Source organism: Mustela putorius, unplaced genomic scaffold (genome assembly GCF_011764305.1).
Source record: "Mustela putorius furo isolate JIRA1106 unplaced genomic scaffold, ASM1176430v1.1 tig00003853_pilon_pilon_pilon, whole genome shotgun sequence".
Lineage (NCBI taxonomy): Eukaryota > Metazoa > Chordata > Mammalia > Carnivora > Mustelidae > Mustela > Mustela putorius.
The window spans coordinates 24,928,299-24,950,913 of record NW_025422005.1 but is presented as its reverse complement, the minus strand read 5'-3'; the positions used below and the strand labels follow the sequence as shown (position 1 = coordinate 24,950,913).

Sequence of the window (22,615 nt, the reverse complement as noted above, 5' to 3'; positions counted from 1 at the left end):
CCCGCGCTATGTCAGAAGGGAACTCAGTACAATGGTCAGGGGCACCTCAGGCTCCAGAGACAGATAGATCTGGACAAAGTCTGCCACTGCCATCTTCAGCCATGCCACCCAAGCAGGTTACTTAGTTTTCCCAAGCCTCAGTTTCTCCTCCGGGAAATGGGGAGATTAGTACCTTCCTCCCAAGGCTGCCATGAGGAGTGTGAGGATGTGTACAAAATGCTTAGCACAGAGCCTGCCAAAGAGCAAATGCTCAATAAATACTGGCTACTTTTGCTATTTTTAATATTTAGTAATGATGTCACTGACATTCCTCCTCTTTGCTGAGGCCATGGTGGTCTGCTTCAAGCCACTGGTTGCTTTCCCAGTCTCAAAGTTCTTCTATATGGACACGCCCCAGCTGAAACCTGCCATGTATGAGAATTTGCCAATGCACCGTGTATACCTGGGGACAGTGTAAAGGCACAGGGAGGTCTGGAATCTCTGCTCAGGACCACGGATTTCCCTCTAATCCCCTACATTACCAGTCTGGCTCGAACACTGATAAAGTCCTCCCAAGACAGCAAATGTAAGGACAGCCTGAGGACTGCATGGGGAGCGGTTTACAGGAGGAAAACGAATTACACTTAAGAAAAGTGCCTTCAAACCATAAAAGACTCTTAACATCAGGCAACAAACTGAGGGTTGCTGGAGGCTGGGCTAACTGCGTGACGGGCATGAAGAAGGGCACTTGATAGAAAGCACTGGATGTTACATGCAACTGATGAGTCACTAAATTCCACCCCGGAAACAAATACTACAGTGTACGTTAACTAAATTGAATGTAAGTTAAAAACTAAAATTTTAAAAATTAAAAAATTTTAAAATTAAAACATTAAAAATTTTCAAAAATTTAGAAAAGAAAGTGCCTTCAAATCTGGATCCTTTGCATTTGTAATTCACTTCCAAATAACCTGGATCATACCAAGACAGCTTTCCTGGGTATACACCGAGCTTAAAAACTGGGTAAGTTTCTAGCATATATCTTAACGATCTGAGAAGAGTTCAATATACATTTCTCTCTTTTGCTATGGCAAGGGTGTGGGGTGGGGGGGTGTCTCCTAAGATGCTTTCCCTCCCATGTGAGTTCTCCGGTGGGCACTGAAGTGGGAGCTATTGTTGAAGTCCTTCCCACACTCCATGCACTTGTAGGGTTTCTCCCCAGTGTGGATCCTCTGGTGAATGATCAGACTAGAGCTCTGGTTAAAACACTTCCCACACTCTCTGCACTTGTAAGGCTTCTCTCCTGTGTGAATCCGCTGATGAGTGATGAGGTTGGAACGATCACGGAAGAACTTCCCACACTCAAGGCATTTGTAGGGCTTCTCTCCTGTGTGCACTCTCTGGTGTGTGACGAGCTTGGAGCGCTCACTGAAGCTCTTCCCACAGTCCACACACTTGTACGGCTTCTCCCCCGTGTGGGTTCGCTGGTGGTTAGCCAGCGTGGAGCTCTTACTGAAGCTTTTCCCACATTCGGCACATTCATATGGTTTCTCTCCTGTATGGATTCTTTGGTGACTGATGAGGGCAGAGCTCTTCGAGAAGGTTCTCCCACAGTCAGAACACTGGTAGAGCTTTTCCCCTGAGTTGGTGCTGTGTGGGCCAGAATTCAAGTTCTTACTAGTGCTCTGAGGCTGTTCAAGAGACGTCTCTTCTGCAGAGCTCCTGCAGTGAGCACTGAAGGATAAGCTTAGGCCCAAGTTTTCCCCAGGCTCACTGTAATGGTCAGGATGGCCTCCCAAGTGGATTCTCTGATGTTTCAGGAGGTTTGAGCTCTGGTTGAAACTTTTCCAACATTCCCCACACTTATAGGGCTTTTCGCCTGTGTGGATTCTCTGATGGGTGACAAGATTGGAGTGATCACTAAAGCTTTTCCCACATTCGAGGCATTTGTAAGGCTTCTCCCCAGTGTGGATTCTCTGATGGGTATTGAGGTTGGAGCGATCACTAAAGCTTTTCCCACATTCAAGGCATTTGTAGGGCTTCTCACCTGTGTGGATCCGCTGGTGGGCAATGAAGTGGGAGCTCCGACTGAAGCTTTTCACACATGTATCACACTTGTAGGGTTTCTCTGCCAGGTACAGGCCTTGATGGTCGATAAGTTTTTCTAAGTCCTCTTCAGAAGAACATTCTTCCCACTGCTCCTGGGTGTTTCCCCACTGCCCTTCACCTTCCTCTTCATTTTCACTGTCTTGCCCCCAGTCAGGAGGGTGGCAAACATCCTCTCTAGTGCATTTTGATAAGGCTCCAGGCAAATCCTCAAAAATGTCCTGCTCCGAAATCTGGTCTTCATCCTTAGGCCTCATCTCAAACCCTGAAATAGACAGAAATGCAGTTTTCCTTCATTCATTAGTTAACATCTATTTATGGACCTTGTGTTTGTGAATTTAGTGTGAATTTTATCACGTATTTTCTGTTCACATCTTATAAGGCAACTAACATGAAACTAATCAAGTTTTGGGGCATTTGTAAATTTCTGAAGGGCAAAGCAGAGAGTGGAGCCCTGGAACATGGTGACCTCACCGATGGAGTCATGAGGCTCAGGCCACGAGGCCAGTCAATCTCTGCCCAACTCCCCCATCCCTCTACTCAATACTGAACACCTCCTTCTTCTAGCACATTACAAATAGCCCACATCATGGGAAATTGAATAAACTCTATATTTTCCCAGTTAAATCCCAGTAAAATTAAGACCTGACTGCCTATCTCACTTGGGGGATTACACAAAGCTAGAGACTGAATCATCTGAGCAAATCACAAATGCTTTTCCTATTCATTTCCATTCTCTCTTATACTTCAGAGACAAACAAGAAATGAGCTGGCCCCCTTGTTCTCCCTGCAAGCTTCTGGATTTTGTGGGCATCAAATTACTCCCCACTTACCGGTGTCTGGGATATTAGGACACGGGGCTGAAGATTTGATGGCATCTTCATCTGCTACCTCATCCCAGGCCTGCTGGTCACCAGCCTCAGTACTGTTCTGCCCCGACCTAGGGAGATTTGCTGCCTCCCTGAGGGTTCCCATGGCTCTGACCGCAGTCCGCGCCCTCATCAGGGAATCCAGTTCATCATAGAAGGGGCATGTCCCTGGTGGGTGGCTGCTCTTGGCTTTCCGGTAGCTTCGAAGGAGGTTTTTGAATCTGTAGCGACACTGCTCCAGGGTCCGCAGGAAGCCCTGTGCACACAGCCGCTCTGCGATGGCCCGGTACACCTGGCTGTTCTGGTGACAGGTGCGGAGCTTTTCAGAGAATGGGGACTCACTAAGAATGGTCAGGAAGGCCTTGGTCTCCTCGTAGCCCCAGTGCACACCTGCTGTCAGGAGTGAAGAGTTCAGAACTGTGAGGCATAAGACGTGCCTAGATCATCAGGGTTCACCATCCCCTGCCCCCCCTTCCAAATGTCTAAAACGAACACAGGACCCTTAGAAATCTTCCAGGCACCCAGGGCCCCAGCAAAGACTATACCCTTGCTTCTCAGAGGTAAGCCACAGCCTCCCACTCCACCCCACCCCTTCTAAGAGTTTCCATTAACTCTTGAGTCTTAGCTGAAGAGGACTTAGGTGGCCACGTTATACCAGGTGACCCCAACTCCTCTGGCTTCAGTTGGCTGCTGTAAGGAAAGGCCCAAAGCTGGGATCCAAGCTACTTTCTCTACATCCATCCCATACACATCCTCTATTTGTTTTATGAACTTTCCTCTTAACAAACATGAGAACTGAAAATCCCTAGACATAACTGGACTTCAAATAATCTTGCAATAGCATCCAACCAAGGATACCCTTTCCTTTTGTGGAGGAATGAAAAGGGGGTGGTCTGTTCTCAGGTCCTCTGTGGGTAAATGATGCAGCCCAGGTGGGCAGCATGGTGGAGGGGGAGAAACCACATAAAACTGGAGGCAGGAGCTCTGGGCTCTGCCCTGCCCCTACCTCACTGTGTATCTTTAGATAACACATTTCATCTCTTGGGCTTCTGTGTTTCCACTTACACAATGATTGTTTCCCGAATGTCATGACTTACAGTCATGACTTCTGTTACATGTTAAATATCTCACTCTGTATCTTTCTTTACCTAAAGGTACTGTCTGTAACCACAGGTTGATGTGCTCCTTACACATTAAAATTAAAAGTTCATTCATGTAACACAACAACTTTCCCCATCCTCCTAGTGACATGCTCTGGCAAATATAGCTAAACCTTGAACAACACAGGTCTGAACTTCAAGGATTTACTAATATCCAGATTTTGTTTTTTATGTACAGTACAGCACTGTAAATGTATTTTCTCTTCCTTATGATTTTAATAACTTTTCTCTAGCTTACTTTATTGTAAGAATAGAGCATATAATACATATATAAAATATGTACGATTTACAATACTGGTAAGGCTTGTGGTCCACAGCATGCGCTATTAGTAGTTAAATTTGGGGGGGGGGGTCAAAAGTTATATGTGTATTTTCAACAGAGCAGAGGATCGGTACCCTAACCCCTATATTGTTCAAAGGTCAACTGATAACTGAATTACCTCTTTAGGGTTCCTTAAGGTCTCAAAAGTTTGCTTCCATAGCAAAAACTCATTCTAGGAAACTGATCATAGGAGGCAAGAGTAGGAGTTTAAGGACAACCAAAGGAACTTAACCCCTTACTCCAGGGGCATTGATCTAGACTTGCAATCCAGTCTATGCCCTGAACTCAGGGAGCAGAGGTTGGGCTGGCAGGGGTGTTGGAATCTGGATCCACAACAGCCCTTGTTCTTACCAATACGACTCTGGAACAGAGTTGGGCCCCCTGGGATCCTGGGCTCCCGGATGGACTCATCAGGGGCCAGGTCATCACCATCACAGTCTTCTGCCGTTTCCTCAGGCTCCCAGCCCCCTTCCTCCTGCCCATCCATCTCTGCATCGCTATCCCCCAGCCTGGGGAGTGCCACAGCCTCTCGTGGGCCGTCTGTGGCTCTGATGGCCGTCCGTGCCCTCACCAGGGCCTCCAGCTCCTCATAGAAGGGGCACGTCCCTGGTGGGTGGCTGCTCTTGGCTTTCCGGTAATTCCGTAGGAGGTTTTTGACCCTGTAGCGACACTGCTCCAGGGTCCGCAGGAAGCCCCGGGCTCTCAGCCGCTCTGCAATGGCCCGGTACACCTGGCGGTTCTGGTGACAAGTCCGGAGCTTTTCAGAGAAAGAAGACTCACTCAAAATTGCCAGAAAAGTCTTGGTCTCCTCGTAGCCCCAGTGCACACCTGACACCTTCATGTCCTCTGTGTCCCACTGGTATGGTTCCTCCCAGGCCTTTGAGTCTCTCCAGGCCAATGCCTGAGCTGGTCTTGTTTGCTCATTACCTGGGTTATAATCTGCAGTGTTCCTTTTTCCGGAATTTATAAAGCTTGGACGCCAAAGTTCTGGTCCTTGCTCTTGCTGGCAGTTGATACTTGGTTTTGAAACTGGAACTCCTAAGAAAGAAGAGAAATGATTAAGTAGAAATGACACACTAAGCAGAGTGCTTGTCCAAAATGCCCCTAAGAGAGATCATTTCCCTGCATGAGGCTAATGAGAAATTCCCATGCCAATTCCCCACGCTAACTGACCTGTTAGCTTTGTTCGCTTGTTTTCTTTGTTGGAGTTGTGAAATACATCACACAAAGAATGAGTGCTACTGGTCCACAAATGGGCACGTGGCCTAAACTGGCTCAACCAGAATGAATCTAATGGTTGGAGAAAAAATTTTCTTCTCCCTTACTCATTCACCGTGTGTGTATGTCTGTGCGTGCAAGTGTGTGTCTCTTGCTAGGAAACTTGTGAGCCCAACTGACACTGGCCTCTATCTTCTGATTATGACACATGACAGCCCTAGTGCGAGGCAGACACTGAGGACGGCAGAACAGAGAGGAAGACCCTCGGTCTGCCATGACACTGCTGAGACACTCTGTACCAGGGCTGGAGCGTGCCCTCCGCTCGACTTCCAAAAACGTGAGAAAGTATGTTTCCTTATTTTTTTAACACTTAGCAGCTATGTGTAAAGGACTGCTGGCCCAACAGCTCCCAGCCCTAACAAAACAGGAAGCCTTTAATTAAAATAAATATTTGAAGAAAACCAGATCAGAAAGAGCTGAGAGCTGCAAGAAACTTTAGCCTTATTTGGTTCAGCATTTCCCAAAGTTTGCTGTGAACACTATCTTACCCAGATATCGTGGTTTATCTAAAAAAGGAGTTCTACTATAAAGAAAGGTGCCAACACTTCCCGTGTCTCCCCTTAACTCCCCTAGGAGGCACAGCTAGCACTGTCTGCCACTTTATCCACATCTTGCGTCCAACCCCTCACACTGACCCCAGGCTCTGCAGGGAAATGGTTTCGTTTTGTGGAGATGCGCCCAGAGACAGGGGCTGGCCATGCGGGCTTCTCACTGTAGTTTAGTGCATCAGTCTCATGGGCTCAGCTCACTGGAGTCTGCCCATGAGACATGGACCCTGTTTGCTGCTGAAAGGACTGGGTTCCCGAGACAGCCTAGGACCACCATGGTGAACAAACTGAAGAAATGCGCCCCGGGAGGGTAGGCTCTCAGAAGCCAGCCGCCAGCCTCCATACAGGCTGACCTCACGCCCCCCCACTCCATCCCTGCCACCAGTGCTGGCTACAGAGAGCTGTCTTCTTCCTGTCTCTCAAGTGCCAGAGCTGTGAGTCTTAAGGGAGAGATGAAACATTCTTCGGGACCTGAGTGTACCAGAAACCAGACAAGAGCTTCCCAGGAGAGCACTATTTCCTTACCTAGGGGCACGCCGCTCCCACACCCGTCTCCTGGGGGGTCCTTGCAGAACTCCTTCTCAGCGTGTTTGCCAGGGCCCAGGGCTTCCTGTGAGATGTACGAGACAAGGACCACAACTGAAATCAGCCTGGGAACCCAAGCAGGCCCCAGGACAGGTCACAGACACAGGGAGACCTTGTGTGAGGCCATCGCTGTAAGCAGCAGCATGACTAAGGAGAGGCCCAGCAGATGGGGGCCGGGGGGAGGCTAACACCCTCCAACACTCGCCCTCCTGCCGACGGCAGGCCATGGAGAGAGAAGAGGGACGCAGGGGCACAGGCCTCAGAGAAGCCAGGACAGGAAAGGAAGGACAAACAGCAGCTTACCTGCGACTCGGCTGTCGCCTCCCAATCTCCAACACTCCCCATCTTCGGGACAGCAGGGACTCGGGGAGTGAGGACAGCTGAGGAGAAGGAACAGTCTCTGAAACCCACGCTCTGGTTCCCCGGAAACACTCCCTCCCAGGTCAAGCTTTCCAAGGGTCACACGGCATCAAACTGAGACCACCCGACCAGCCAGGGCAGACTTCCCCCTTTCACTTCCCTTCTGGAGGGTCTGGCTTCGAAGCCACCCTGAGAGATGGGCCATGTGTGAGATGCCAGCTCAGACTCCTCTTTGATCACCACCTGACCCCAAGCCGACCTGGAAGTGCCATGTGACTCGGCTCAGGAGGGCGCGCCCACATCGCCGGGAGCTGCCCCTCCTTGCGCCATGCTGACCCGCCGTCCCTCTCAGCGCGCCCATCAGACACTATTCCTCCCCGTGCCTCAATTCCTCACACCCCTCCTCCCCGTGTACCCTTCCTTACTTCCTCTAATCTTCTCCTCTTTTCCCCTGGGTTCCCTGATTCTCAGTACTCACCGCTCTCCTTCAAAGGCTGTGGCACCATCTTGGTGTCTAGATGCTTGGGAAGGTCAGGGCATGAACTCTTCACCCACTGCTTCTGGCGCTGTGCCTCGGGCCAGTGACTCGCCGGCTGCAGCTGACAAGGCTGAGATTCCTGCACTGCCTTTAAGGACCTGGCCTCTTCTGCACACAAGTCCAGTTCCTACACACAGAGGGTCAAAATTCCCAATCGTCAGTTCAATAAGGCCAACGTTGCTAGGGCAGAGAATGCTCTTTTGAGTACAGCTGTGGTCCAGAGGTTCACAGGCTCTTTTTAAGATCCAAGGATGACTCAAAGTATGACAACAAAGCCATGAGACTGACATTAGTAAACAGACCAGCACTGATGCCACCAAATGACTACTGTTTTGTTCAACGGGGGAGAGAGACCACATGAGTGTCTCGATGAGGCTGCTACTGTTCCAAACCTTTCTGAATCACAGAGATAAATCATGTCACATGATTTTATGACATTAAAACATAAACTCTAAATATCGAAAACTGGAGATTTCATGTTTAAGGTATCAAGCAAAGATAAAAGTTAACCAGGTATCCGTCAAAAGATAAAAACAGATATAACAATAACTAAATATAATGGCCTAAATATTCCTGCTGCAAGGCAAAGAAAATTCAAAAATAAATATAAGAGAAGGGAGAGGCAAACAACCACAGATGGATTTTTTTTTTTTTTTTTTTACAGATGGAATTTTAAAATGGAATGAAAGTATGCACTGTTTGAGAGAGGGCCCCTCTACTCTTAAAACAGAAGGAGAAGCAGAGACAAGGCACTGTAACTCAAAGGAAAAACAGAAGTGGCAATTTCGATTTCAGTGCAGAAGTTCAGGCAGAAAAGCACCCAGAGACACAGAGCACATATATAAAATAAGAGGGAAAAATCATAGAGAAGATAGTACCCAACTCAGCGTTATCATAAAGCTCATTTCTTATCTGTCCGTTGGTTCCAAGTTCAGAGATGGAGGTGGAGATGTTATTTTCTGGCCCTAAAACCTCAACAATGTAACACTCCCGCTGCCTTATAGAAACTTCAAAAAATGTGTTTCAATGTCTTCAGTAGGTATTTTCAAAACTCAGGTGGTTCAGAAATAGAAACCATGAAGGTCTAGTTAGCGAAAATAGCCCATCCCCAGCCCCGTCCCCATCCCATCCACCCAGGGTCTTCCTTCTCCCCACCCCTCCCCACAGGAAACCACTGCTCTGCATCTCAGTTTCTTTATATACAAGCATCTATGAATATAGACTCTTCTTGCTTCCCTATTTCCATATAAAACACAGCAGTTATATACATTGCTCTGAACCTTATTTTTGATTCAAAATAATAATATCCACCTTCATCGACTTACTGAGTCTGAAACAAACCTGTAACTCCAAAAATCTTTGACTGATCTGAAAACTCCAATCTTCTCCCAAAGACAGGGATGTTTATCCTTAAGATATACAGGAATGGGCCCTGAGCCTAAAAAGCCATTCCAGATGAGGCCATCCACCAATGTCCTGTGTGGTTCACAGGAAAAAACATCTGCTCACAACTTTCCTCCATGACTGTTGAAGTGAAAAACAAATCAGCCTCTCTTTGTTACAGCTTCAATCTTACAATCTACGGAGAAATTGTGTGACTAGACCCCATAACAATCCTCCCTGGCAGCCCGAGCTCCTCCAACGACTGACACACCTAAGCAAAGATTCTGATTCCACAGATGGCAACTGTAAACGCAAAAAGGAGAGATTCAAGTGACAAGGAGAAGGGAAAAGTGCATGGGGTAGGGATCGATAAAGAATCCATCAAAAATGCCTGTGCACCGCACAAAAGCCTACACATGGATGTTTATAGTAGTTTTACTCCTAATTGCCAAAACTCGGAAGCATGCCCTTCGGTAGGTGAACAGACTGCTGTGTATTCAGACAATGGAATATTACTGTGCTAAAAAGAAATGAGCTATCAGGCCAGGAAGACACACGGAGGAATTTTAAATGCATACCATTAAGTGAAAGAAGCCAATCTGAAAAGGCTACATACGTCCTGTATGATCCCAACTACACGACACCTTGGAAAAGGCAAAACTATGAAGACAGTAGAAAAATCAGTGGTTGCCAGGGGGTTGGGGAAGGAAGGATAAATCCGCAGAACACAGAGGATTTTCAGGGCAGTGAAACTACTTCGTATGATACTATACTAGTGGATATATGTTGTTATACATCTGTCAAAATCCACAGAACGTCCACTCCCAAGAGTGATATCCAATGTAAGCTACAGACTTTGGGTGATAGTAACGTGTCCGTGTAAGTTCACCAATCACAGCAGGTGCGGCACTCTGGCAGGGAACGATGGGCCGGTGGGCTGGGGGAACAGGGGCGTGTGAGAAATCTGGGCACTTTCTGCTCAGTTTGGCTGTGAACCTAAAACTGCTCTAAAAAAATAAAGTCTATATATATATATATATTTTATTTTAAATGACTATGCACCTGATGGGGAGAGGGGTTCTGGAAGAGGTGACCACAGAATCAACAAGGCAAAACCTATCCAATAGCAGAGCTGAAATGTCTCTTTAAGGAAAAGATCTTGGAGGACGTTGCCCAGAGCACTGCCTTTTCCCGGCAGTTCTCTCCACAGGACCTAATTAGCTGGAAGGTCTTGGTAAATTTCCCTTGTGGAAAACGTAACCGAGTCAGGTACCCCACAATGTAATCACAAGTTGTAAGGTCTGTGGGGGCACGGAGCTCCTTTGCTACTTACCCGTTTTTTTGGACATTTGTAAGTACTCAGGAGCCAGGAGAAAGTTCAAACAGAAAAATAAAAGTCACATCATAAAGAACGTTCCATTACCTTTTTTTTCTTTTTCCAATTTTAGAAGCAGTTCAATCTCGGCTCAGCTCACAGGAGTATAATTTGAGAACTTTTGGTCTAGTCCAACCCCCTCATTTTACAGATAAAGAGCATAAAGACCCTGATTTAAATCAATTCTCTCTCTGGGTCTCAAGGTCTTCATCTTTCAGCTCTGAAGTCCTGAGACTTCCATTTGTTTTCTCACTGCCGCTTAAGAGGTATAGCTGGTTTCTTTACAAGAATATGGGACGGTGGGCTGGCACATTCAAATAAGGTACATCCTCTCATACTTAGTCCTGTAACTTCAAATAGGACGCTTTCCGTGTCTTCAAAGGGTTTGTAAAGGAGTCCAAAAAGCTAACTCACAGATCACAAACCTCCCTGCCTCTCTCTCATCTGTCCAAAGCTTTACCTTTTATAGAAAACCCCTGCCATTTGCAAGGGATATTCTCAAACCTATAATTTCCCCCAACAAAACAGAATTAACTATAACATCACAAAAACCATGTAACAAGGGGAAACAACAGGGTTACATCGAGATGAAGGTTCTGGGCAGCTAGCTCAGCCTGCAGCCGGCTCAAGGACTTTGTTCTACACATGCCAGCTCCAAAAGCAGGATTCAAAAAAAAAAAAGTGGTACCAGAGAAAAATTATAAAATGACATCACAGGCCTTCAGTCTCTTGCAAATTGCTGAAACTGTGAATGTTAAATCCACGAGGCTTTACCACTTAATTAATAGAAATCTAGACAAGTTACTTACCTCTTTGAGCCTCGGTTTATACAGCTAAACAATGGCGGCAGAACAGCACCTACTTTCTCGGGCTGCTGTGCTGATTAGAGGAGCAATACACAGAGAAAGCAGAGAGCGGGGCCTGACACACAGTGAGTGCTCAGGAAGATGTCAGTTACTAACCTATTTGAGCCCCATGCCAAAAAGGTATTTTAATTCCCGTGGTTTGCAGATGAGGCACCTGTCATGTCGCAGAAAGAACATCGAACTTGGAACCAGAGAATATACGTTGAGGCTCTGGTTCGATTGACTGAGCTCTGCGAGCCACCTGAGTTTGGGGGCCTTAGTTTCATCTATACAATGAGGATGATAAGGCTAGCTGTGTCCACCCAGATTTCTGCTGTAAAGCACCTCAAGATGTCGTCCCATGTGAAACGTAACACAAATCGCCCACACTGTGAATATGGTCCCGGGAGGCAATCTGGGCAGTGGTTCTAAATGTGGGCTTTAGCGTCAGGCTGCCACACATTCTGGCTCTGCTGTCTGGGGCTCTGAGACCTCAGGCCAACCACCTATCTGTCCTCTGCCTCAGTTCCCTCATGGGTAAAATCAGGGTAACAGTACCGATCTCATTAAACCGTTGACAGGATTAGATGAGTTAATATATGGAAAGCACTGAGAACAGTGTCGGGTACACAGCAGTGCTCAATAAATGTCGGCTGCTTGGTACCAACAACAATCACAATTATTACCACTGCCTTTGGAAATTATCAAGGTAGTCACAGCCCCGCCGCCTTGCCTGACCTGCTCCTTCAAGAACAGACTGTTTGCCTCACCCTCTGGCCCGCAGTCCGGACCTCTCGGTGCCAATCCTCCACGAGGGCCACGGCCTCCTCACCACTCTCAGGGTGGCGCTCCTGCACCCAAGCCTGGACCTCCCTGGGTAAGATCGTCAGGAACTGCTCCAGCACCAGCAGCTCCAGGATCTGCTCTTTGAGGCGGATCTCTGGCCGCAGCCAGTGACAGCAAAGCGCCCAGAGCTGGCTGAAGGCTTCGTGGGGTCCCGCCGCATCCCTGTACCGGAACTGCCTGAAGCGCTGGCGAGAGGCTTCAGGGCCAGGGACAGGGACACGGTCCTCCTGCCGGAGTTTGGATTCTGATCTCCACGAGTCCCCCTCCAGTTTCACAATCAGGAGTTCTTCAGGCTCCGGCTGGTGAGAGGCCTGGGTCTGGGGTTCTAGGGCCATGGCCATGGTCGGTCCAGGATACCTCGCTTCAGCTGGGCTGTCCTCATTCAACGTCTTCCTGCATCTAAGGCGTGTCCTTCAAGGGGCTCCGAGGAGAGGCAATGCTCCCCAAGGCTCTAAAGGCAGAGAAACAAGGGACAATGTAAGAAGACCCCCGTACCTTCTACTGCCTTTGCCTGGGGTTGGCGTGCTGAGAGGAAGAAGCATAAACGGGCACCCAAACCATCAGCCAGCACGCCTTGGAGGACAGCACGGTATGAAGTCCTCTGGGACATGCTAGAACCCTATACTCTGGCATCATGGCCTTCACCATCTAGCACGCCTGCCTTCCTCTACACGGGCCCAAAGTCTGACCTTTCCTCAAGGTGGGTTCCAAACGTCAGCCCCTCCATAAGGCCTTTTTTCACAGACTTTCAGCTTTCCCCTAAGGGTGCTCTCCTTGCAAAATCCTTCTCACTCCACATTCCCTCTAGGTCAACCCACCCATCTGGTATTTTTCACCATCCCAAAACTGAGGACTCCCAACACTCCCACCAGGACCCGCCACCAGACCTCCAGACCCCAAATCCAACCATCTACAGGACATTTCCTCTTGACTGTCTACTAGGCACCTAGAACTCAGTGGGCCACAAACTGAATTCATATTTTTCTCCTGCAAACCTGCCCTTCCTCTGGAACTCTCCACCCTGCTAAGGCACCTCATTCTTTTTTTTTTTAAAGATTTTATTTATTTATTTGAGAGAGAGAGCGTGCATATACAAGCAGTGGGGCGGGGCAGAGAGAGAAGGAGAAAGAGGCTCCCCACTGAGCAGAGAGCCTGATGCGGGGCTCAATCCCAGGACCCCGGGATCAGAGGTGAAGGCAGATGCTTAACTGACTGAGCCACCCAGGCGCCCCAAGGCACCAACCATGCCAGAAAGCTGGTCATCATCTCTCCCCAACATCCCCCACAGCCAGTTCATCACCAAGCTGTGCCCTCCTGGACTTCTAGGCATCTACAGCCCAATGCCACCGCTTCATGCCACTGAGTGGCCATGCTTTCGCTGCCTCAGCCTCCTGACTCATGTTCCTGCCTGCTGTCCCCTCACCCCAACCTGGGCTTCTTCACACCACAACCAGACCAGCTCCCAGTCGGACTGGGTCACTTCCTGCTAAACACCCTCGAGTGACCTCCCACATCCCTGAGGATCAAGTGCAAAGCTTGCCCACGTCTGCACCTCATCTCTTTGCCACATTCCTGCTGCTCAGGGCATTCTGGCCGCACGGCTTGCTGCCCACTGAACCTTCCCACAGGCAACCAGCCGCTTTCTTTGGGAAGTGTTCTCCCTTTCTTCACCAAGCTAGGTCTCAGCTTCTACTGTACTGTTTCCAAGAGGCCCTCCCTATGCCCTGGAACAAGATTCAGTCCTTCGTGTGCCACCACCTTCCACACCACCTACATGTTCCCCATAGCTCTCTTATCCACAAGATCCGAAGCTTCCCAGCACAGTGCTCAGGGCATGCAGGAAGCACTCAATAAACGGTGAGACAATGGTCAGTGCACACTGGTGACGTGTCATGAAGCAGGGGTTATCATTAATCCCCTTCTGCACACACTAGATTTTTTCTAAATGACCTTTGTGCTCATGCCAGAAGGACTTGTCCTCTCCTCTTTTTTCCATCAAGGTCACACGGGCCACATTCCATGTTGTATTACAGAGGTGTGTGCCTGTGTGGCCACAGAGAGAAGACAGCCTGAGGACAAGGAATACGGTTTGCCCCTTCCCTCCCCCACCCCCGCGATAAGTGGGGCACAACACCCAGGAGGCTCTCAGGAAATGCTTGTGGAGGGGACATCTGGGGTTGCTTCTTCTACACAATGAAGATGCTGACGACACTCATGCTGGCTTATCTGGAAAAATGAGCTCTTTGTGTCATTCCCAACAAATCCAGATGACACTAAAAACACCCACTCAGAGGAGGTTCTCAGCTACCCACAAGTGAGAATGAGTCAGCTGAACTGAGAATGGAGGCAGCGCTATAGAGACTTTAGGCCATCTGACTGGACTGTCCAGAAACAAGGCAAGGGTGATGCAAAGTAAAGGCTTGTCCCGAAGACCTGCACATACACAAGGATGCTAGGGACACAACTCATGAGCACCTGGCAAGTTCCTCTTTGTCCTTCAGTTTCCAGAATCATCTCCCTTCGCCTGTGTTCCCAAAGCAGTTGACACAGGCCTCTGATAAAGGTGTTCTTCTACAGCCTTGTAGTTCCCTGTTCTGACCTCTGACAGCCCCACTGGACTGTATTAGGGCCAGCATGCCATCTTACCCATTTCTGTATCCACAGTGCCTGATAAACGGCAGGGCCCTTAGCAAGTTTTGTTGCCTTTTATTAAAATAGTAAATCCAGTACATCGAAAGCCTAATGGGCTATGGAAGGGCCATCATTTATTATAAGCTAAAGAATTAACTTTTCATGGAATTTCCTTTTTGAACCACAGCCTTAATCACGCACAAGTCCAAAACCATTTGTGTCGCTCTCTCACACAAGGACTCATTCACCACTAGTCATTTACAGAGTCCTACTATGTACCTGCACTGTACTGGTCGCTGGAGAGCCATCAGTAACTGGGACAGACGGTCTCTACCTCCATGAAAGTTACACTCTCATGAGAGAGACAGTCAATAAGCAAGCAAAGAAGTCTGTGCTCCTGCACCAAGAGAACATTACCACAAAATCGGCAATTAGTAGTTCTGCCAGCCCCAAAGCCCGGGGTAGCAGGTAACAGGGATTTTCTTTTGGAAAGATTGGAAAGTCCCAAAGGTTAGCTTCAAATACAAATCTGAAAGCGATTTCTGCTACTCTCTTGGACAGATAATGACTAGCGGCCTATCCACAGAGGGAGGTTAATACAGTCAGCGAATAGCAGGGTGACTTTACACAGAGCTGACGGAAAAAACAGACAAGGGCATTCAATAGTCCTAAGACGACCAGAAGGATCCGGGGCCACACTGGGATCAGCAACCTCAGAGCGAACCCATCTACTGAGTGCCCATGAGGCACCAGCGTGCTGCCAAGAGTTCCACCTTCATAATCTCACTGAATCCTCCAGGCAAGTAAGTGAGGTGTCATTGGTGTGTGACCGTACTACAGCGATCTGTAACTAACACACAGGAAACCGCATGCCAACACCATAAAGAGAAAGCCCGTAATCTAAATGGTGCAGTCAGTTCCATTCACTAGGTGTCTGTTTCAGAATGAGCATGACCTTCAGGGATCCCGGGTTGGTCTGAGTTCCCTCCAGCCTTCCTTTCCAGGGTGTGAGCAAAGTATGTTTCATACAGCAGGGTCCCCAAACACAGGCCAACTCTTTCATCTGACATTCAAACAAGGAAACCCAGCTGTGCTGGTTAGCTTATCGAAAGACAGTGTGTTGGTTTCTAAATGGCTCCTTGCCAGAGGATTTTCAAGCTGTGATTTCTGGCTAAATGTGATTTCCACCTTCAGTGCTGCCTTTAGGATATAATTATCCTGTAATGTTTGAGTCCATATCCTCAACTTACATAGAAGGAACTGAGCTTCTATGAAGACTCACTTAAGGTCACACAACTAGCAAGCTGCAGAGTTGGGACTCAGCCAAGATTCATTCTTTCCACTCATTTTTCTTAAATGCACCATCCAGCATCCTCTAGGTATGCCAATCATCCAAGCTCCTGAGAAGATGGTATGAGAGCAGAAAGAACATTAAGGTAGGAGGGAGCAAATCAGGGTTCCAATTCCACTCCTGCCATTATTAGCTGTGTGACTTTGGACACGTCATGTGGCCTCTGCAGCTTACAGGTTGACCCTTCTCAGTGCTTGCCCCCAATTAGTATGATGGGAGCAGAGTGAAGGGACAGGAAGACTAGAATCAGTGGCTACACATTTAAATGGCTGCAGGGGCCAGGCAATGTAAATGGGTACATGAGTAGAGCGGGGGCTATGGCTAGCTACGGAGCAGTAGAGAGAACATTGGCCTAGTTCCCAGGCCTTCTATTTTTTCCAACAGAAGCTAACTCTGGATTTTTAAATATTGGCAACCAACTCAAAATTGTTTGAAACACCAGGACTAAATAGAGGATGATGATAGGTTTCTTTCAGCATGGGCTGTCGTCACTTTACCATTTTTCAGCTAAATGATCTCAAAGGTCTCTTCCAATATCCCAGAAGATCTAGAAAGGGTACAGATTCCCCCTAAGCAATGAGGGATCAGTGTTGACTGGGGCAGGATCCCTTTACAAACACAGGGAAGCTGAGTAGCACCTTGGCTCCTCGGGTGTTGAGTGTGGATGTGGACATAAGGAACACACCCACTGAACAGTGGGTTGGTAAGGGATCTGCCCCAATCCCATAGCAAAAGCCAAGACTGGTCTGTGACCTCCAAAGAAGAAACTAGGAGTCCCCAAAGGCTGTCAAGCTTACTGGGCTGATGGTCCACGCTACTGCTTAAAGTAACTCGACCTTACGTTTAAGGGCTTAAACCAGGGAGAGGAAATGGGCTTCACATAAAGCACCAATTTCAGTCAACTGCATTAAGGACCCTGAAACCCGTGTCACTATGTGTTGTCACCAATTAGCTATGACCACCAGACACAGGAAGAAGTGGCAGCACACATTCTACATATTTGCCACCCCTGGCTTAAACTCCCATAGGTAATGAATCAGCGCCCAGCAAAGACAGCCCTGACAGGCAGAAGACGAAAAGCTCATGCCCTAGAAAACCACTGGAAGTAGCACTCTTCAAGACTGGTATAGCAAAGCTCACCCTAGACTGTCATTATTCACACATGCATCACGTAGTCAAGTATTTACGACCCTGGGCTGGACAATGAGGAAATGGAGGGGACTAGGAAACTGTCCCTGTCCTGGAGATGCTTACAGTCAAGTGGAGGAAACAAAAAGAAAGGAAAAAAAAGTCACAGATAATTATGATCAAATGTGGTAAATGCAGTAAAAGAGATCTATGGGAACTGGGGTTGAGGGGTGACTTAATCTGTTTAAGGGAAGAGAATAAAGTAACATTCAAGTTGGCTCCTGCCTGGAAGGACGGTTCTCTTGGCAGACAATGGGGTGAGAAAGTGTTCTCTAAGCTGAGAGAACAGCACACCTAAGGTGGAAAACCAAACAGCCTCTCCAAGAGATGGGGAAAACCAAACAGTCCTGGAGCACGGGGAGCCTGGGATGAGGCTGCAGAGAGTTCATGAAGAGTCTTCACTATCAGGTGAGGTGTCTGGACTTAATTCTACTGGCAATGGGAGCTAAGAAGGTTTATAAGCAGAGGGCACAACCAGATTTGTAGGTTAAACAGATGACGCTACTACAACGTGTCAGTCCAGGCTGGGGAGGTGAAGAAGTGGGAGGCTTCAGCAAAAAGGGGCAGATTCAGGACACATTAAGGAAACAAGAGGGATCTGAAGATCCTGGATGTGGAAGAACGCAAAAGGAATCAGAGGGTACCAGGCTAAAGTGGACGACGGTGCCACACTCACTTCCATTAGGGGGAAGGAAAGGGGGCGCTGGCTTGGGGCCAAACACAATAGCCAGTCCCACCTGCTGCGTGCCAGAAGTCACAACCGGTAAAGGAAGTGTGAGGTGGTATCAGATCGGCTATGTTTGTCGAGGCGGTCAGGTAGAGGCTGGAGCACAGTTTTTAAGGTCGGGCTTCAAGCTCAGGCCCTCTTCTCCTCACTTCTTGCCAGGGCCTGAGAACCCTCTATCCCTCCCTCTGTGGTCTCCAGACCCTTCTAGGACTCTCCCACCTCCAGAACCTCTCTCGGTCTCCTCACCTAGAGACCTTTCCACGACCCTCCTCACTCCCCCGGCCTTCTGTGTCCCCGCTCATCCCCGACCCCTCTGTGACCCTTCCCATCTCCGGACGCTTCATCCTCTGGCCGCCCCTCACCCCCACCCCCACAGAAAAGCTTCTTTCTCTCTTCTCACCTTCCCTGGCCCCCTGGGACACCACCACCACCTAAGCCTCCAACCCAGAGCCTGAGTCTCAGCTACCCCCGCCCCGCCACCCGGACTCACCCACCGAGACACCCACTTCATAACAGGGCGGAAGTGCTCCAGGCTTCGCGCACGGAACGCTGGGACGCGGAGTCCGAACCGCGCCACGGGAATGGAGCGTCAGAGACTACAACTCCCAGAAGGAACCGCGCGAGCGCCGGAACAAATCGGAAAAGGGTCTAAAATCGTGGGGGCGGAGCCTGAAGCGACTCCAGTCCTTTCCACAGGCTCCGAGATCTTGGCATCGCCCAGTAGGCGGACATTCAAGGCGAAGGGGCGGGGCCTGCTGCAGGAAAAATGCTGGAGCTGGGGGCCTGGAGAGGTCACAGGAGAAACTGGGAGAAGTAAAGAGAGAGAGTGACCGGTAGACCGGAGAGAGTTGGGCAATTGTAGGTTCAATTTCCAGCTCACAGTTAAGCCACGTGATTTTGGCTCGGTGGTGAACCTCGCGTTCTTCACCTGTAAAGTGAGGATAATGGCATCCGTTCGCCGGGTTTTTGTGAGGTTTCCATGAGATAATACAACTAAGATGATTAAACCAGGGCCTGGGTCCTAATAATACACAGCGAGTGTTAGCTATTATTATGTAAATCAGGACAGAGCTTGGCACTAAGTGGGTGTTGGAAAAAATGTTAGTCATTATTTGAATAATGATAATCAGAATAATTTCAATATAAATGCAGTTGCTTTGTACCATTATGAATACTTCGTGATATGAGCAGTCTAATATAGGGTTGAACACGTGGGTTTTGCAGTCAGGCATGGCTCCAAATCCCAGCCCAACTGTGTGGCCTTGAATGTATTACCGCGTGTCTTTTGTGTTAGGTTTTCACATAAAATACATCACAGGCTGTTGTGAAGATGAAATTGAGGTAATGCAGGTAAAGCAAGGTCTCTAGAATCAAGCTACTTGCGTCTGAAACGTCTTTCAAATACAGGTTGTAGGCTTTGCCACTCACTAGTTGTAAAACCTCGGGCAAATGACTCAACTGCTTTGTGCCTCAGTTTCCTTGTGTGTAAAATGGGAATTGTCATAACGGCATCTACCTAATCGTTTGTGAGAGGAATAAATGGGGGAAAGTTTGTGAAGAACTTGGCACATGCCAGTCAGAAGGAGTTTAATAATCATTAGCTATTACTATTTTTACTAATGGGTATGAGACTTTGGGGAAAGTAATAGTACTTAGCAATATGGCAAGTGCTCAACTCATGTTAGGGGAATTCTGTATTTTAGTTTTAAAGGTCCAGTTCCCCCTCATGTTCAAAGTGAAACATGTTCCAACTTACTCATCATTGAGAACTCACATGACTGTGCTCAGTGAACCTAATGGTGACCTCTATACCACTCCTTGCTGTTGAAGTCTTACAAAAGCCCCATGATGCTGGTACTATTACAAGGAGGAAATGGGGGCTTACACAGATGAAGTGACTTGCTCAAGATCAGATGGTAAGTGTCAGGCTGGAATTTGAACTACTGGCCTTGACTCCAAAGGTTTCTTCTGGGCTCCACACTGCATCGGGAAAAGACCATGGTTGCAGTAGGGTGGGGGTTAAGTAGAGAAAGAGAGACCGTGTATCAGACATTTGAGAGAGCGTCAGGATCTGAAGCTGGAAGGGCAGATCTGTGGTTCAGACGATGGCCACTTCAGGACCATCTGCGGGGAGAAAGGCCTGTGGTGAGGTTGTACACCGAGAGAAAAACAGCATTCCAACACAAGAGGGCGCCCCTCACCCTAAAGCCAGCCCAGAATTGCTTGATGGTTTCCATTAGCTTTTTTTCTAATTAAAACCTGACATTTTACAGAGGAGGAACACTAAGGCCCTAAAAGGCCACGTGCCCTGCCCAGGTTCACATAGAAATAATCAGCAGCCTGAACCAGACCCCAGTTCGTGGCATCACCATCCACCAAGATTTTTTTCTCACCACCGTTGTCTACAAGACCCCTTTGTACTAGGCCAGCACTAGGCTCTAAGGATGCAGAGATGAATCAGACTGGTTCTTGTCCCCAGGACCTGACCTTCAAACTTTCCAGATCGAATTTCCTATTAGTAAATTAGTAATGCTTCCTATTAGTAAAATAGTTTTGAACACACACTCCCAACATATATGTATTTACTTATAAATGATACACATACATGTAGTACATATGTAATTACACAGAAAGCTTACCTTTATTGAACACTTATAATGCATTGCTGTCCTGCTCCCAGGGCTGTATACGTATTAATTCACTTTACCCTCACAAAACCCTATGAGCAAGAGTGTGATAAGATCCCATATTACAGAAGAGGAAACTGAGGAACAGAGGTTAAGTAACATAAAACCATATGACTAAAAAGCAGGCAATCCAGCTTCAGAATAAAGTGAGATTGAAAAACAGAAATATAAGTCTTAACATTTTTTTTTCTTAACCCCTGTGAGTTATCTTGTGCACACCTCTTTGAAAACCAGTGCTTGAGGGGCCCCAGACCTGTGCAGATGCGTACAGTGTGATCACTACTTTGAGAAGGGGAAGTGCAGGAAGCTATGGGACCCAGAGGCAGCAGCTTACCTAGCCTCGGAGGTCGGGAATGGCTTCTGGAAAAAGTGGTACCGAAGCTAAATCTTAAAAGATATATAGTAGTTTCCCAAGAGGAGGGAAATTGTGTTTCTGGGCAAAGGAGCAGTGCATGCAAAGGCCCAGGGGCAAGAGCACATGGTGTTCTGGGAGCTCTAAGTAGTTCAGCATTGCTGGACACTGAGTGCCAAGGGGGTGGATTTCTCCTCCCAGTGTTGTACTGGGCCTCAAATAAGACCATAGATATGACCATGCCTTTGTGTCTTTGCTGAGGGAACAGGCAATCAGTCTGCTCCCTCTTGGGCAGCATCCCAGTTTTTCAGTCCTCAGCTGCCAATTCCTCTATACCCAGATGGCAAAAGGGGCCCCTCTACCCCTTGAAGATCTGATTGAACTTGGCCTAGACTCCATTCCACAGCTGAGCCCTACTCACAGCCCTCCATCCATCCCCAAAGCATCCATGCATTTCCAACTTCATTTCCTCTGAGCTACAGTTTCCATGACCGCAGCCCCTTTGCCTCCTCCCTTGTATGGATTTCCACCAAAAACAAAAAGTCCAATTAAGTCAAGCATTTCATGGATTTAGTAAATTTATTAAGGATTTGGAGATCTTGAGATCACATCGCATACCGCACGGCCACCTGCCAGCTCCCAGTTTTCTGGAGACTCATCCAGAATCTTCCCAAGCCTGTGTTCCCAAAATCGCAAGCTGATCCTCCCAACATATGCAGCACCCCCACCTCCCACCAGAAGCTGGGTTCAGTCTCATGCACCCACCCATACCCACTATCTCCCTGCCAGGCTGGCTTGCTTTTCCTATCCCCTCCTCCAATATATACACACCCACTCTAGCCCAACTCAGGCTGCCCTAGACTGCTCCCCAGCCAAGCCCAAAAGCCTTCCCTCCTCTCATCCTCCTTGGGCCACACACAAAAGTCCCCTCTGCAGAGCTGCCAGGCCAGTCCACAGTAGCCAGGGAGGTGGTGGTGGGAGACAGGCTCCAGGAAGACCAGCAGCAGCGCTGGGGGGTGGGGGAGCTGCCAGCTGGAGGAAGGTAACCAGGTGGCGCTCCAAGAGGCCACGTGGGGTATGCAGGAGCTGGTAACTCAGCAGGGAGTGGGCCCCGGCTGCTTGCCACGTTATCAGCCACATTGTCAACCACATCCTTTCCCGTCTCACCATCCCTCTTGGGCACGCAGCCCTGTGTTTGCTGTGTTTGCTGGGATGCAAACACAATATAGAGGAACTTCTTACCCTCACTCTTCCAACCCCTGGACCCGCCAGCCAGGCTCTGAACAAGGCTGGAGATGGAGAATCTAGGACATCCTGGCTTCGTGTAGGAGGATCTAAGAGATCAGCAGAAGCTGCAGGCAGAGCAACCCCAAAAGAGTTCCAACCCCAAAGTTTTAGGACAGTGGCTCCAGAGAAAGGAGAAAAGAGGATTTTGTGGGGGGTAGCCCCCAGGTTCTGGCCAGCACAGCTGGTGTGATACAATAT

At 48.4% G+C, this 22,615-nt stretch overlaps 1 protein-coding gene across 6 annotated transcripts; it reads right to left on the bottom strand.

The window, feature by feature from the left end:
- Positions 1-902: 902 nt before the first annotated feature.
- Positions 903-18,684, bottom strand: ZSCAN20 (zinc finger and SCAN domain containing 20). Of its 6 annotated transcripts, none has more exons than XM_004740856.3 (8): positions 18,582-18,684; positions 12,119-12,645; positions 7,686-7,872; positions 7,151-7,227; positions 6,788-6,872; positions 4,788-5,474; positions 2,919-3,347; positions 903-2,350 (listed from the first exon to the last, which is right to left on the bottom strand). In XM_004740856.3, the coding sequence occupies exons 2-8, from the start codon at positions 12,533-12,535 to the stop codon at positions 1,098-1,100; spliced, it is 3,135 nt and encodes a 1,044-aa protein (XP_004740913.1). In that variant the 5' UTR covers positions 12,536-12,645; positions 18,582-18,684; the 3' UTR covers positions 903-1,097. The 6 variants fall into 6 exon arrangements, with proteins under 6 accessions (XP_004740913.1, XP_004740916.1, XP_004740917.1 ...); XM_004740859.3 differs by having other exon boundaries at positions 2,919-3,344; XM_004740860.3 differs by having other exon boundaries at positions 5,364-5,474.
- Between the last annotated feature and the right edge of the window lie 3,931 nt (positions 18,685-22,615).